The sequence below is a fragment of the Ovis aries genome, chromosome 17 (assembly GCF_016772045.2).
Source record: "Ovis aries strain OAR_USU_Benz2616 breed Rambouillet chromosome 17, ARS-UI_Ramb_v3.0, whole genome shotgun sequence".
NCBI classification, from domain to species: Eukaryota; Metazoa; Chordata; class Mammalia; order Artiodactyla; family Bovidae; genus Ovis; species Ovis aries.
Window position 1 is genome coordinate 30201089 of NC_056070.1, and position 13850 is coordinate 30214938.

Consider the following 13850-nt stretch of genomic DNA (forward strand, 5'->3'; position numbering starts at 1 on the left):
ATGTACCACACAAGGCCTTGCTATATAGCACAAAGAACTATATTCAATATCCTGTAATGAATCAAAATGGAAAAGGATATGAAAAAGAATATAGATATGTAACTACAACTGATTCACTTTGCTGTATACCAGAAACTAACATTATATATTGATATATAACATTGTATATCAACTATACTTCAGTAAAAAAAATTCTGAAAATCTATGTTCTTATAACAATATAAAATATATAGGGAAATCTGCTGTTTGTTTTGAAAAAGTGACTGGAACCCATACATATGCACATGCACACACCTGTATAATTTATCACTTAAAATCATGGTTTAGAAATCCCTAATGGCTACATTAAGGTATGTAGCATGAGGGAATTTGATTACTCACCTACTGATAAGCTTTACACTCACTTTTTTTGAGGGGGGTGCTCCTATGAACAACAATACAATAACCGTCCTTTTACGCAGGGAAATATATATATGCACATACACACACATATATATACTTGTGATATATGTATATACATATATATTTTTATCCAAAGACTATAGCAATTCATATTTCCACCAGCAATGAATGAGATCCATTTTCTTAACCTCTAGATTTAAAAAATAATTCACTTTAAGCAGAATAATTTGTTTTTTAAAAAGAGGAAGAAATTTTTAAAAAGGGGATAAGAGGCAAAAATAAAGACAAGGAAATGACTGTAGTAAACTACAAGTGAAGACAAAACACAAAATAAAAGGAAAATGAACTGAGAAGTCACAGACCTTGGTTCAGACTGTTCTCTTGAGATTTTCACTTTTCTGAGCTTTAGCTTTTCTCTTCTAGTAAATGGATTCTAGCTATCTCACAGAGCTGTCATCAACAGCAATTAAAATAACGTGTCTGGCACAGTTAAGGACAAATAAATGACAGCTCCAGTCCTCTTGCCCCCCAGAGTCAGAACTGTGGAGAAATGTATACCTTTATTAGATAGAGCTCTTGTATTTCTGCACTCTTCCAACCCCTAGCAGTAAACGAAGAGGTCTCCAGCAATCTCTGCTAGGTTCCAGCTACGTGCTGGTGACACATGAACCAAAACTAGATACTGCCTTTAAGGCCACAGATCAGGATTCCCAGAAGGTTCCCTACTTTGTGCATGGGTGCTAAGTCGCTTCAGTCAGGTCTGACTCTTTGCGACCCTGTGGACTGTAGCCTGCCAGACTCCTCTATCCATGGGGATTCTCCAGGCAAGAATACTGGAGTGGGTTGCCATGCCCTCCTCCAGGGAATCTTCCCAACTCAGGGATAGAACCTTCATCTCCTGCAGCTTCCTGCATTGTAGGTAGACTTTACCACTGAGCCACAGGGAAAGCCCTCCTTATTTCCACCACAGGTTTTCCTATCACAAAAACACCAAGAGTATAACTGACAAACATGCCAGAAAGTTTACAAAGGTGGAAAAACCATACTGTCAAACTAGTTCTATTATAATGGATGAGGTGTACTAAAGACAACAATAAGAAGCCCCAACTTTTCATTGCAACTATTCATTAATAGTGAAATTAGTACTGTATGTAGATACACCCCACTCTAAGGGATGGAGCTTAGTCTTGCTTCCTCTTTAGTGTGGATTGGACTCAGAGATGAGCTTCCAAAGAAGAGAGCATGGGAAGTGAAATACAGCAGCTTCACAGTGAAGAAATCTGGCAGTCACCACCTTAACCAAGTGACTGAGGTTATGAAAAACAAGGAGGGACTGAGAAGCTGCCACAACCAGGGGAAAGTAGGGAGACATGACGACTAATGCCAGATGACACTCTGGATTGGATCTGGGAACCGAAAAAGGACTTAAGCAGAGGAATGGTGAAATGTGAATAAAGTCAGGAGTTTAGTTAATAGGACTGTACTAATGTTAATTTCTTAGTTTTGACAAACATGCCTTATTTGTGTAAAAGTTTAACATCAGACAAAAACTGGGTGAAGAATTTACAGACACTCTGTACTACCTTTGCAACTTTTTTGTAAACATAAATTTATTCCAAAATAAAAGATTCATTTTTAAGTCTACCAGTTTTAATTAAGATTTTTATGATATATGGGTCACAGTAATCAGTATTAACATAAATATCCTTTCATCTCTTTTTCTGAGATCCTATGGTGCAAGCTGCAAAGCTGTTATTGTACAAATGTCTTTCAATGAGATTCTTACTTTGTTTATTCTGCTTTGCTCTAAACAGAAATAACTGTGTATTTATAGTCGACCTGCAAAGTTTGATGGCACATCAATTGGGTCAAACTCTAAATGATGTGGTAAATATGGGCAGAGGCCTTCCTCCTAGAGAAAAACTTGCTAATTTGCAGATAATCTAGTTTGCTTACATAAGCTGTAACAGAAATATATTAAAGAAAACAAACTTTAGATAATGCTAATAAGTTGCTCAATTATTGATGTATTCAAGAATTCCATGTTAATACTACATCTTTTTTTCTTCTTCTAAGTTATCAAATCTCTCAGATCCTTAACTGTGTTAATGTCAGCATTTTTCACCAAGTGAAATAGCATCACCATTTCCTTGGTCACCACAAGAACAAGAAAAACGTCATGAAAAACAGCCAGCTCTCACAGCACATTTCCTTAAGGAAAACAGATTTTGGCTACAATTTCAAACCTCTTACGTTATACTTTTTTCTTTTCAGTGGGAAAAGCACACGTGCTTTACCTAGGTAGCCAACACATGTAGCTATGTAGTTATACAGTACTAATAGGTACAGCAGGGCAAGTCTAGGGACAGAGAAAAACCACACAAAATAAAAGCAGCATGACAAATTATCATGGATTCTACCTGGGGCTTGGTTCAGTAAGGACTGGTGTGCGCAATGCTTTTCTGTGTTTTCATTTCTATGTTCTGTCTACCAGCAATATCTACATTTTCATCTCCAAAGTCTTCTGCTTGTTTTCTAAAAGGAAACAATGATTTTAATGGATAAATCTGTGCTAGCTGTTATGGCAGCTTGAGAAGGTGGGGAACCTGGGGTGGGCTGATGGTGTTCCTTCCAGTCCAGCCACAACCACCACTGGAACAAATGTGAAGCACAACAGAGAAGAAGAGATGAGCCAGTGAACTTGTTGCATGAAACAGCTCTTTACATCAGGGACACATCTCCACTGGAACTATGCCATAATGACCCCATCCCCTATCCCAATACTTCAGCTAAACGGGGCAAGTCTACAGTGCACTAAGTTAAGGATATGATCTAACTCTGGTAGAACTGGAATCACAGACCAGCAAATCAGTTTCTGTTAGAACTTTGCTGTGCTTTTAAAAGATGTCAGGTGGACAGACAGCTCTTCATCTAGCTCAAACACAAGCGCCAAAAGTGAGGAATGAAAACTGCTATAAAGAAAACAAGGGCTTCCCTGGAGGTTGAGCAGTAAAAGAATCTGCCTGCAATGGAGACGTGGGTTCGATCCCTGGGTCAGGAAGACTACCTAGAGAAGGAAATGACAATCCCCTCCAGTATTCTTGCCTGGCAAATCCCATGGACAGAGGAGCTGGCCATGAGGTCGCAAATAGTCAGAAACTATTTAGTGATTAAATAACAAGGCAGGAGAAAAACTGTTACTGGAGAAATCAAATCTTGTTATTGTTCAGTTGCTAAGTTGTGTATGACTCTGTGTGACCCCATAAACTGCAGCATGCTAGATTTCTCTGTTCTTCACTATCTCCTGGAGTTTGCTCAGATTCACATCCATTGAGTTGGTGACATCATCGAACCATCTCATCCTCTGAGCCCTCTTCTCCTTTTGCCTTCAACCTTTCCAAGCATCAGGGTCTTTTCCAGTGGGCGGCTCTTCACATCAGGTTGCCAAAGTATTGGACCTTCAGCTTCAGCATCAGTCCTTCCAATGAATATTCAAGGTTGATTTCCTTTAGGATTGACTAGTTATATCTCCTTGCTGTCCAAGGGACTCTCAAGAGAATTCTTCAGCACCACAGTTCAAAAACATCAATGCTTTGGTATTCAGCTTTCTTAATCGTCCAACTTTCACATCCATACATGACTACTGGAAAAACCATAGCTTTGACTATATGGACCTTTGTTGGCAAAGTAATGTCTCTGCTTTTTAATATGCTGCCTAGGTTGGTCATAGCTTTTCTTCCAAGGAACAAGCATCTTTTGATTTCAAGGCTGCAGTCCCCATCTGCAGTGATTTTGGAGCCCAAGAAAATAAAACCTGTCATTGCTTCCACTTCTGCCTCTTCTATTTGCCATGAAGTGATGGGGCCAGATGCCATAATCTTTTTTAATGTTGAGTTTCAAGCCAGCTTTTTCACTCTCCTCTTTCATCCTCATCAAGAGGCTGTTTATTTCTTTTTCACTTTCTGCCATTAGAGTGTCATCATCTGCATATCTGAGGTTGTTGGTATTTCTCCTGGCAATCTTGATTCCAGCTTGTAATTCATCCAGCTTGGCATTCTGCATGATGTACTCTGCATATAAGTTAAATAAGCAGGGTGACAATATACAACCATGATGTACTCCTTTTCCAATTTTGAATCAGTTAGCTGTCTGGTTCTTGACCTGCATACAGGAGACAGGTAAGGTGGTTTGGTATTCCCATCTCTTTAAGAATTTTCCACAGTTTGTTGGGATCCACAACTAAGTCTCAGTTCAGTTCAGTCACTCAGTTGTGTCTGACTCTTTGCGACCCCATGCATCACAGCACGCCAGGCCTCCCTGTCCATCACCAACTCCCGGAGTTCACTCAGACTCACATCCATCGAGTCAGTGATGCCATCCAGCCATCTCATCCTCTGTCGTCACCTTCTCCTCCTGCCCCCAATCCCTCCCAGCATCAAAGTCTTTTCCAATGAGTCAACTCTTTGCATGAGGTGGCCAAAGTACTAGAGTTTCAGCTTTAGCATCATTCCTTCCCAAGAAATCCCTGGGCTGATCTCCTTCAGAATGGAGTGGTTGGATCTCCTTGCAGTCCAAGGACCTCTCAAGAGTCTTCTCCAACACCACAGTTCAAAAGCATCAATTCTTCGGCGCTCTCTCTTCTTCACAGTCCAACTCTCACAGGCATACATGACCACAGGAAAAACCATAGCCTTGACTAGACGGACCTTAGTTGGCAAAGTAATGACTCTGCTTTTGAATATACTATCTAGGTTGGTCATAACTTTTCTTCCAAGGAGTAAGTGTCTTTTAATTTCATGGCTGCAATCACCATCTGCAGTAATTTTGGAGCCGCCCAAAATAAAGGATCAATTAAGGTTCCAGGAGAAAGCAGCACTTAAATGGGACCTTGAATGACGATGACAAGTAGAGACAGAAAGAAAAGGTATTTCAAACAGAGAGAACAAAGTACGTACAAAGTGTAGGAGGAGTGAAAGAACACTGTAGGACTGAGAATGGGTAACCATTTCAGTGTAGTAATATTATGCACTGAATTCTTATGTTCCCCCAGAATTCATATTTTGAACACTACCCCCCAATGCAATGGTATCAGGAGGTGGGGCCCTTGGGATGTAATTAGAATTAGATGAGGTCACAGGGTGGAGCCCTCATGAATGGAATTAACGCCCTTAGAAGAGCCACAGGGAACTCGTTTCTCCTCTCTACTATGTGAGAATACAATGAGAATGTGCAGTCTGTAACTTGGAAGAGGGCCCTCACCAGAACTTGGCCATGTTGATATCTTGACCTTGGACTTCCAGTCTCCAGAGCTGTGAGAAATAAATTTCTACTGTTTATATACCACTCAGTTTAGGTTTTTTTTTTTTTCTTTTTTGCTCTGTTACATGGCTTGTGGGATCTTGGTTCTCTAACTAGGGAGAACCTGTGCCCCTGCAGTGGAAGCATGGAGTCCTAACCACTGGACCACCAGGGAATTCCCTAGGAGGTTTTTTAATTAGTGGCCAGAGCTAAGGCAAGTAGGAATAAAGGTGACTTAAAGGAAGATCATCAAAGATGGGTCTGAGAGGCTAAAGAACAGATCTAAAATAGCTTTAAAAAGCATCCTAAGGAATCTGGAATTTATTTGGGAGGACATCAAGCTTTTCAGTAGAAAAATGACTTAATAGATTTTTCTTTTTTAGAGCAGTTTCACGTTCACAGCAAAACTAAGCTGAAGGTACAGCGACTTTTCATATACTCCCTCCCCATGACATGCATGACCTCCTCCACTATCAACATCCTTCACCAGCGTGGTTCATTTATTACAATTGATAAACTCATAATCATAATCACCCAAAAGCCATAATTTACGTTACTGTTTATTCTTGGTGTTGTACAATCTACAGCTTTAGACAAATGTATGATGCCATGTATCATCCAACCACTATATAGCATCACACATAGTAGTTACACTGCCCTAACACAATTATTCTAATATTTCCAAGTTTAAAATAAAAGTTAAAAAAGATGAAGGCCCATAAAGTTTCCCAGTTACCAGGAAGATAGTTTTATGTTGAAGAAAAGCATGTCTTTTCTAAGGCAGCCACACAAAGATTTCATTTCCAAAGAGACAGAAATGCTTATACATTCAGCCTTTATTTTCCCTTAAAGTGTTTGCCCCTTAGAATATAGCGCTCTTGAGACATCTTGTAAAGTAATAAGTTACAACCAAGAATTAATTCTGAATTCCTAAAAACCAGAGAAAACTTGATGAAATTAAAATGTCAACACTTTCGGGTTTTCGGAACCCTACTCTTAATCCAGTACTTATTACACTGAACCAAAATGCCTCTCGTAATAATCTGCTGAAAAAAGTATTTTGACATTGCAAATATGCTATGGATACTAACAAAATTAGTCAAAGTTTCAGTTATTTCAGGCTACATTATAAGAAATTTCATTGTAATCGAAGTGGTTGAATTCTCTGAACAATACAGTCTGCAGTGATCAAACCTGAAATATTAGATAAGTTTTTTAATCTCAGCCTTCTTTTCCTGATCATAAGGATGATCTGGTTAAGCACATGGATAGCTACTTCATTTTAGCTGGCTTTGTTGGTAATATTCATGCTTGTGTTCAATTATACTTTTGATCCAAACTGCTACACTGTATCTTTTTGTAATAGGTTCTCTACAAGAAAAATAATTTAGAACTATAGTTTAGAAAGTAAACAGAGGCAGCTGTATGGAAGAAAGACAGAAAACAGGAGAAATTAGAAGCACCCGGACCAGTTATAAGGCTACTCCACTGGTATAAGTGACAGGCGAGCCATTTAAGTAAGGCGGTGCCTGTGAGAAGGGGAAGGAGGTGGTAGGTGGATATTAGAAAAGCAAGTCAACAGGATTGGAGACTTATCAGATCTGAAGACCTGAGTGAAAAGAGAGTGAGGTCAGCAAATGAGATGGGCAACACTAGTGGAGAAACAAGGCAGACAGTGAATTCTCTTCAATATGCTGAGATGGAGATGGTGGCAGAGAATTACCATATCTCATCATAAGCCTAGCTACATACTGTTTGACTTTTTAATTGACGTAATTTGATAAAAGAAAAAAGAAAAGAGAAGTCAAGGTTCCGAGTAGGAGAGAAAAAGGAAAATGTTGCACTAGACTGGATATTATTAATAATATATTGCACCATAACTCTGAATGAAACATTTTTATTCTTCAATTAGCACCTTCCCACATTAAAACCCAAGAAAAAGACAAATTTTGATATATCCAAGGAATCCTATTCAGAAATAAAAAGGAAAGAACTACATATAAGTAACACAATGAATCTCAAAATAACTATGCTCAATCCTATTCAGAAATAAATGGAGGCCTATTCTGAAATAAAAAGGAGAAAACTACATTTAGGCAACAATATGAATGAGCCTCAAAATAAGTATGCAGAGTAGAAGAAGCTAGACAAAAAAGAGAGTCCATACTGTATGATTTCATTTTTATAAAACTCTGGAAATACAAACTCATCTATCACTACAGAAAGCAGGTAAGTGGTTGTAAGGAGTGAGGCAGGCATGAGTAGTATTGGGGAGGCACACAGGGAAACTTCTGGAAGACAAGGATATGTTTATTACCTTGGCAGATGTATACGTGTCAAAACTTATCAAATCGTACACTTTAAATATGTAAGATTTATTATATGTCAGTTACACTTCAATAAAGATGTTAAAATATCCCAGAAAAAAACGTAAAGGACATATTTCTCGTCTCCAGTCATTCTTCTTATTTTCAGTGGACATTCCTCAGCTTTTTATAGCTTAACTCTCTTTCTAAAGTATCCCTTTTTCTCCCCATCAGTCAAAGTTTTAAAACTCACAACAATAAACAATTCACTTTGAAAAAATCAAAACTCTAGGTCAATTTTATGAGAACTGGTAACTTTGGCCAACACAAACCAATGTGGCTTCAATGAGCTGGATAACTGTAAACCAAAGCAAAGAAACATGGAGTTATTGCAAGTAAATGTATTTCTGTCATTTTTCCCTCAACCCAACCCACCCTCCAGTATTACCTCTGAAGCTTCCTCAGGGACTAGCCAATAATGCCAGGTTAGGAGGTACTGCACTAATTTAAAAATTTCCTCTTGTAAGTACCTATTAAAAGTACTATAACCAGAATGTACCTTAAAGACATCTCTAAAAAATGATAAACTTATTCTGTATTGACAATAACTTGCAGCTCAAATTGGTTTTCAGTTTGAAAGCATGTCAGAAACAATGACAATTTCCAGAAAGAATATGCAGAAATTAACTGGAACCTTGAAAGTTCAGAACACTTTATGTGAATCAGTAAGTGGCGTAACTTCCTTAATAACCTCCATGTAGGCAATGAAAGACAACAAGCAATTCATCTCTTAGCTTTGATGAGAAAGCTTAGGTTCACATCCCTACATCTTTGATCCACATGTTCCAGTGTACTGTCCAAGCGGGGAAGGCCATCGCTTGCACTGGTCACTCTGCACCTTAGGGAGGTAAATATCATAAGGAAAAAACAGACAGAAGCCTACCTGGTCAGGTCAGTATATCAACTCGTATGTTCTAAACACCAAGAAATGCCAGCCATAAAAACTGTATCTTGGTAGGACTTCAAATACAGACCAGCTAAACAGTTTACCGTCGAGATTTCCTGTAGTCTTATTATTAGGATGTTAAAGATACTGGGACATATGGAGTGATCAGGAAATGACTGATACAGAAAATTTAAAGGCCATTAAAGAAAAAACTAAAATATAATACATATATACATGTATTCGGAATCACACTGCTGCTGCTAAGTCGCTTCAGTCGTGTCCGACTCTGTGAGACTCCATAGATGGCAGCCCACCAGGCTCCTCTGTCCCTGGGATTCTCCAGGCAAGAATACTGGAGTGGGTTGCCATTTCCTTCTCTAATGCAAGCATGCATGTTAAGTTGCTCCAGTCCTGTCCAACTCTCTGAATCAGAAAATGCTTTGAAATAACACATTTTCTAACACAAGGTACTTAGCTTGCTCACTTCCCAGGTAACAGGGCTAGCTCATTTATTGATTCATCAAAATCAACACACCCCCTTTGAAAACAGTTCTAAATTTCTCCACTGACAACACTCAACTGTGTGACCTTAAGAAAATTATAGATGCTCTCTGAACTAAAAGTGTGCGATTCTACGATGTAGAGAAACCAAGAGTTTGAATCTCACATTGTCTATGGCTCCAATAGCAAGACCAAAGAAGGTTCCACATAATCCATACTTCCTTCAAGCAGCCTGGCTTGACAGCCATGAATTTTTAAATTATTTTTTAAATGACCACAGTAGAAGATTACACAAAGTGTTTGATATCCTTTAATTTGCTTAAGTCTTCCAGAATATAATCTGTCCCCACTAAGCCTTTAGAACACATTTAAGCAGCCAGTAGTGATGGTTTTCTCCTACTGCTTTTTAAAGATAATGATAAAAATGTTTTATATATCTATGGGTGAAAATAACTGCCAAGTAACTGATACTCCTAAAATACACATTATATACTCCTGTTATGTTTAAATACATAAAAATGTCATTCTAAGAATGACTATATATGGCAGTCACTGATTGATGCTTTGGCACCAGAACAGTTTCATAGCTAGTTGTTTCAAGCAAACACTAATTACTTTAATTGACCTTTTCAAAAAGTTCTCAATCCATAGCAGTAAGGAATAAATGCCTTCAAAACTGAAGCAGCATTGGGTACTGGGAACAAAAATAACTTTGCATCATTTTTAGGGATTAAAAAAGTAGAAAATAATACTTAAGATACTCTGCATTTAAAAATTACATTATGACACAAAACAGAAAACAAGAAAACCATGTAAGTTCATAGGAAAATACAGCAGAAATACCCCCCCAAAGCTAAAATACAGCAGAAATACCCCCCCAAAGTTGAGAGGTTGTTCTCAATGGTGAGGCTAGGGTTGATCTACTTTCTTTTATATATCTATTCAGTTTTATAACGGCAGAAAAACCTACGTAATTTAAATAGTTGACCAAACGCAGAAGGTGTCCCTTCACTCTAAATACTAATGAGATTAAAGTCACAAAGATCATGACACCAAAGAAGACACTGCGACAGAACAGAATTTTGTGAACACTCTAGCAGATTATACTCTGATATATTACAAAACTCACCAAAGAGACCCTCCTCCTTAAAACCTACAATAACAAAGAATGTACAGTAACAGTCATTTCGGCTCACATTATCGCACAGCTGAAACCTGGTGCAAATAACCCCCACTTATTATAGAACCTCAAACAATTATTCTCTACCACGCCAACACTCTCGAAGTCTCCCCAACCCACGTGTACACTTTCGGGACAGAAAGGATGGATTTAATTGTCCCTCTTCGAGAACCTTACTTAGAGTCTGTACTCGTCGGGGAGTATGAACCCGAGTCGCTGACCGGATCTTCAGGATCATAATCCTGATCTTCTTCTTGTGAAGAAGAGTCTCCAGGAAGTCCCTCTGGGCTCCGAACCGAACCGCACAACGGCAGAGACGCCATCAGCAGGGATGCCGCCGCTACAAGTAGAGTAATTCAAACCCCGCATCTACTGCTTGCCGGCGCCGCCATGTTGCCTCCTCTAGTGCAACGACCGGGGCCACGTGACCACCAATCCTCAGCTGCAATTGGTGGCAGCTCAGGTTGCCAGGGAGACGGGGAAGCTTCTTGGCGAGAACTGAGACCCCCCCAGAAAGGAGCCAATGAACTAAAATTTCTAGGACATCCGGGAAGAATGGAAGAAGCTAAAATTTAACCACTTACGCTCCCCGAAAGACTCTCATTTGGAACAGCTTAACCTGTTAAATCTAGTGGAGGCCCACTGGATTTTTTCTTTTTCTTGCAGTTTGCACTTTGTTGCTACGCCGAACGTCTGTCCAAAACCTTAGATGGGCTCCGTTTGGGTTTCCCTAGAGTAAAGGAAACTACCCTCTACGTCTCTGTACGTGCTTGGAATAGACGCTTTTAAGCAATACCATGTAGGTGTTAATGTAAACATGCGCCATTATTTCTTTGGTTTTCTTACTGTTTCACAGAAGTAAATATTTTCATAGTTCTCCCAAGCAGATGTTGTTGAGGTGCTTCAAATTGGTGCCAATATTGTGAAATCAACTGCGTGTTCATTTTCTAACTGAAAATTTTATAATTTGATGAAGTGTTCTAGTCACTGAAGTTGGAAGGGTACACAGGTAAAATTTACCTGTCTTTTGCGAATACTTGCATCAACTATTTTTGGAATGTACAAAATAATAGCATTTATTTAGATTCGGCCATTGCTCTAATTACTTGTTCATAGGTATACGAATATACATGAACTAAATTTCTCTATATTAAAATAAGGAAACTGAAGCTTAGAGAGGTGTTATTCATCTGGGTTATGGTCACACGGGTAGCAGGAGACAAAGCCAACAAGAGCCGAAGTCATTAACCATTAGATTATCCTTACTCCTCAGCACCCAGTAATTCAACTATTCAGCTCAGTTCAGTCCCTCAGTCGTGTCCAACTCTTTGTGACCCCATGAATGGCTGCAAGCCAGGCCTCCCTGTCCATCACCAACTCCCAGAGTTTACCCAAACTCATGTCCATTGAGTTGGTGATGCCATCCAACCACCTCATCCTCTGTCGTCCCCTTCTCCTCCTGCCCCCAATCCCTCCCACCATCAGGGTCTTTTCCATTAGAGATCAGTAATTCAGTATTAGAGATCTATTCTAAGAAAATAAGAGCTGCAAATAAAATTTATAAAACTTATAAAAAGCTGAAAGCAAGCTTAATGTTCAGCAAAAGGGTAAAATTTAAATGTCTTTAAATATAAAGTATGATGAATATTATGATCTTAATAGAAATGTTTTCAAAAGCAATGCATGGGAAAATGTTCCTATTATAGCCGTTAATTTTTTTAAAAAGATCTTAATGTTATTTTATGATCTCAATGGATGAGGGCTGGGGATTCAACTTAAACTATATGGGTAGATGGTAGAGACTGAAAGATGAATGTGAAATTTATAACGTATAATGTACTATGATAAATACAGAGTTCTAATGGAATACCCAAAGGAAAACAAACTTGGGACATGTAGGGCCACAGCAGATTTCTTAGAGGAAGGCTTAACTTATCTTGTCATTACAGAATATTATGTTCTAAACAGTGAAGAGTAGTGAAAGATGAGTCATCCCATAGCCCAGAGAGATATAGGCATATATATTGCCCAAAAGAACCTGGGCAGTAGCCATTACATATTTAAACTTTCAAGCTGCAATTTAGTTTCATTTGTCACATTAAATTATGTATATTTGAATATCCTAAGTTTAATGGTTTTATTTTATTGATTTCTAAATTTGCTTTTTAATAATTTTTAACTAGCTATTTAATTTTGTTTTGCAGTTTATTTGTATTAATTTATAAAATTGTTTTTATCTTATGAAAGAGCTGTAAAGCACAGAGCTTACACCTGCTTATTTTAAATTATAGTAAAGTTTGTCATCCCTGGAAATCTGTAAGTCTTTCCTGAAAAGAGAAGTCCACATACCACAAATATTAGAAAACAGGGGACTAGTTCATAAAGGGATAAATGGGTAAAGGGATGATGACAGAAAGAGATGGCACCTAAGGAACAGATGGAGAGATATGACCTTGCTCAACACCTCTTCTCTGCTGCTGGTACCCAGAGGAGGATGCAGGTGTGGATGCTGACTTGCCAGTGTCACTCAGGAGGCTAAGGCAGTCTCCATGTGATGGTGTTTATTTTCTCTAGTAGTTAGAAGACAGTCTTGTCAGGTAAAAGTGATGGGGAAAGTAATGGGGTCAGAAGCCTCAAGAGAGTGGAGTCAGGAAAGAAAAGAAACATATTTCCATCAATATTGAGTACCCACCCCCCAAAATAAAGGTGTATTACTTTTAAAATTAGAGATACTATTAAAAGGTGGAACTGCTATAATAGTTATATTATATTTCATCTTAAAACATACATATTCTCACCACAATCCCTAAGATTCCATTCTAAAATTAAAATGCTTTCAGTGCCTCTTTAATAAAGTTAGACTTTCCTCATTTTAAAAGCACCTTATTGGAAGTTAAAAAAAAAAAAGACATTTTTTTTTTTTAAATTTTTTAGTTTTTTATTTTTTAAATTTTAAAATCTTTAATTCTTACATGCATTCCCAAACATGAACCCCCCTCCCACCTCCCTCCCCATAACATCTTTCTGGGTCATCCCCATGCACCAGCCCCAAGCATGCTGCATCCTGCGTCAGACATAGACTGGCGATTCAATTCACATGATAGTATACATGTTAGAATGTCATTCTCCCAAATCATCCCACCCTCTCCCTCTCCCTCTGAGTCCAAAAGTCCGTTATACACATCTGTCTCTTTCCCTGTCTTGCATACAGGGTCGT

General features: G+C 38.5%; 1 protein-coding gene across 1 annotated transcript in view; it reads right to left on the bottom strand.

The window, feature by feature from the left end:
* The window catches only part of INTU (inturned planar cell polarity protein), an 80520-nt gene extending 69478 nt beyond the window's left edge, over positions 1 to 11042 (bottom strand). Inside the window, exon 1 of the mRNA XM_004017263.5 lies at positions 10811 to 11042. Coding sequence (XP_004017312.3) covers positions 10811 to 10956 — 146 coding nt within the window. The 5' untranslated portion in view covers positions 10957 to 11042. The remainder of the gene's footprint in view (positions 1 to 10810) is intronic.
* Between the last annotated feature and the right edge of the window lie 2808 nt (positions 11043 to 13850).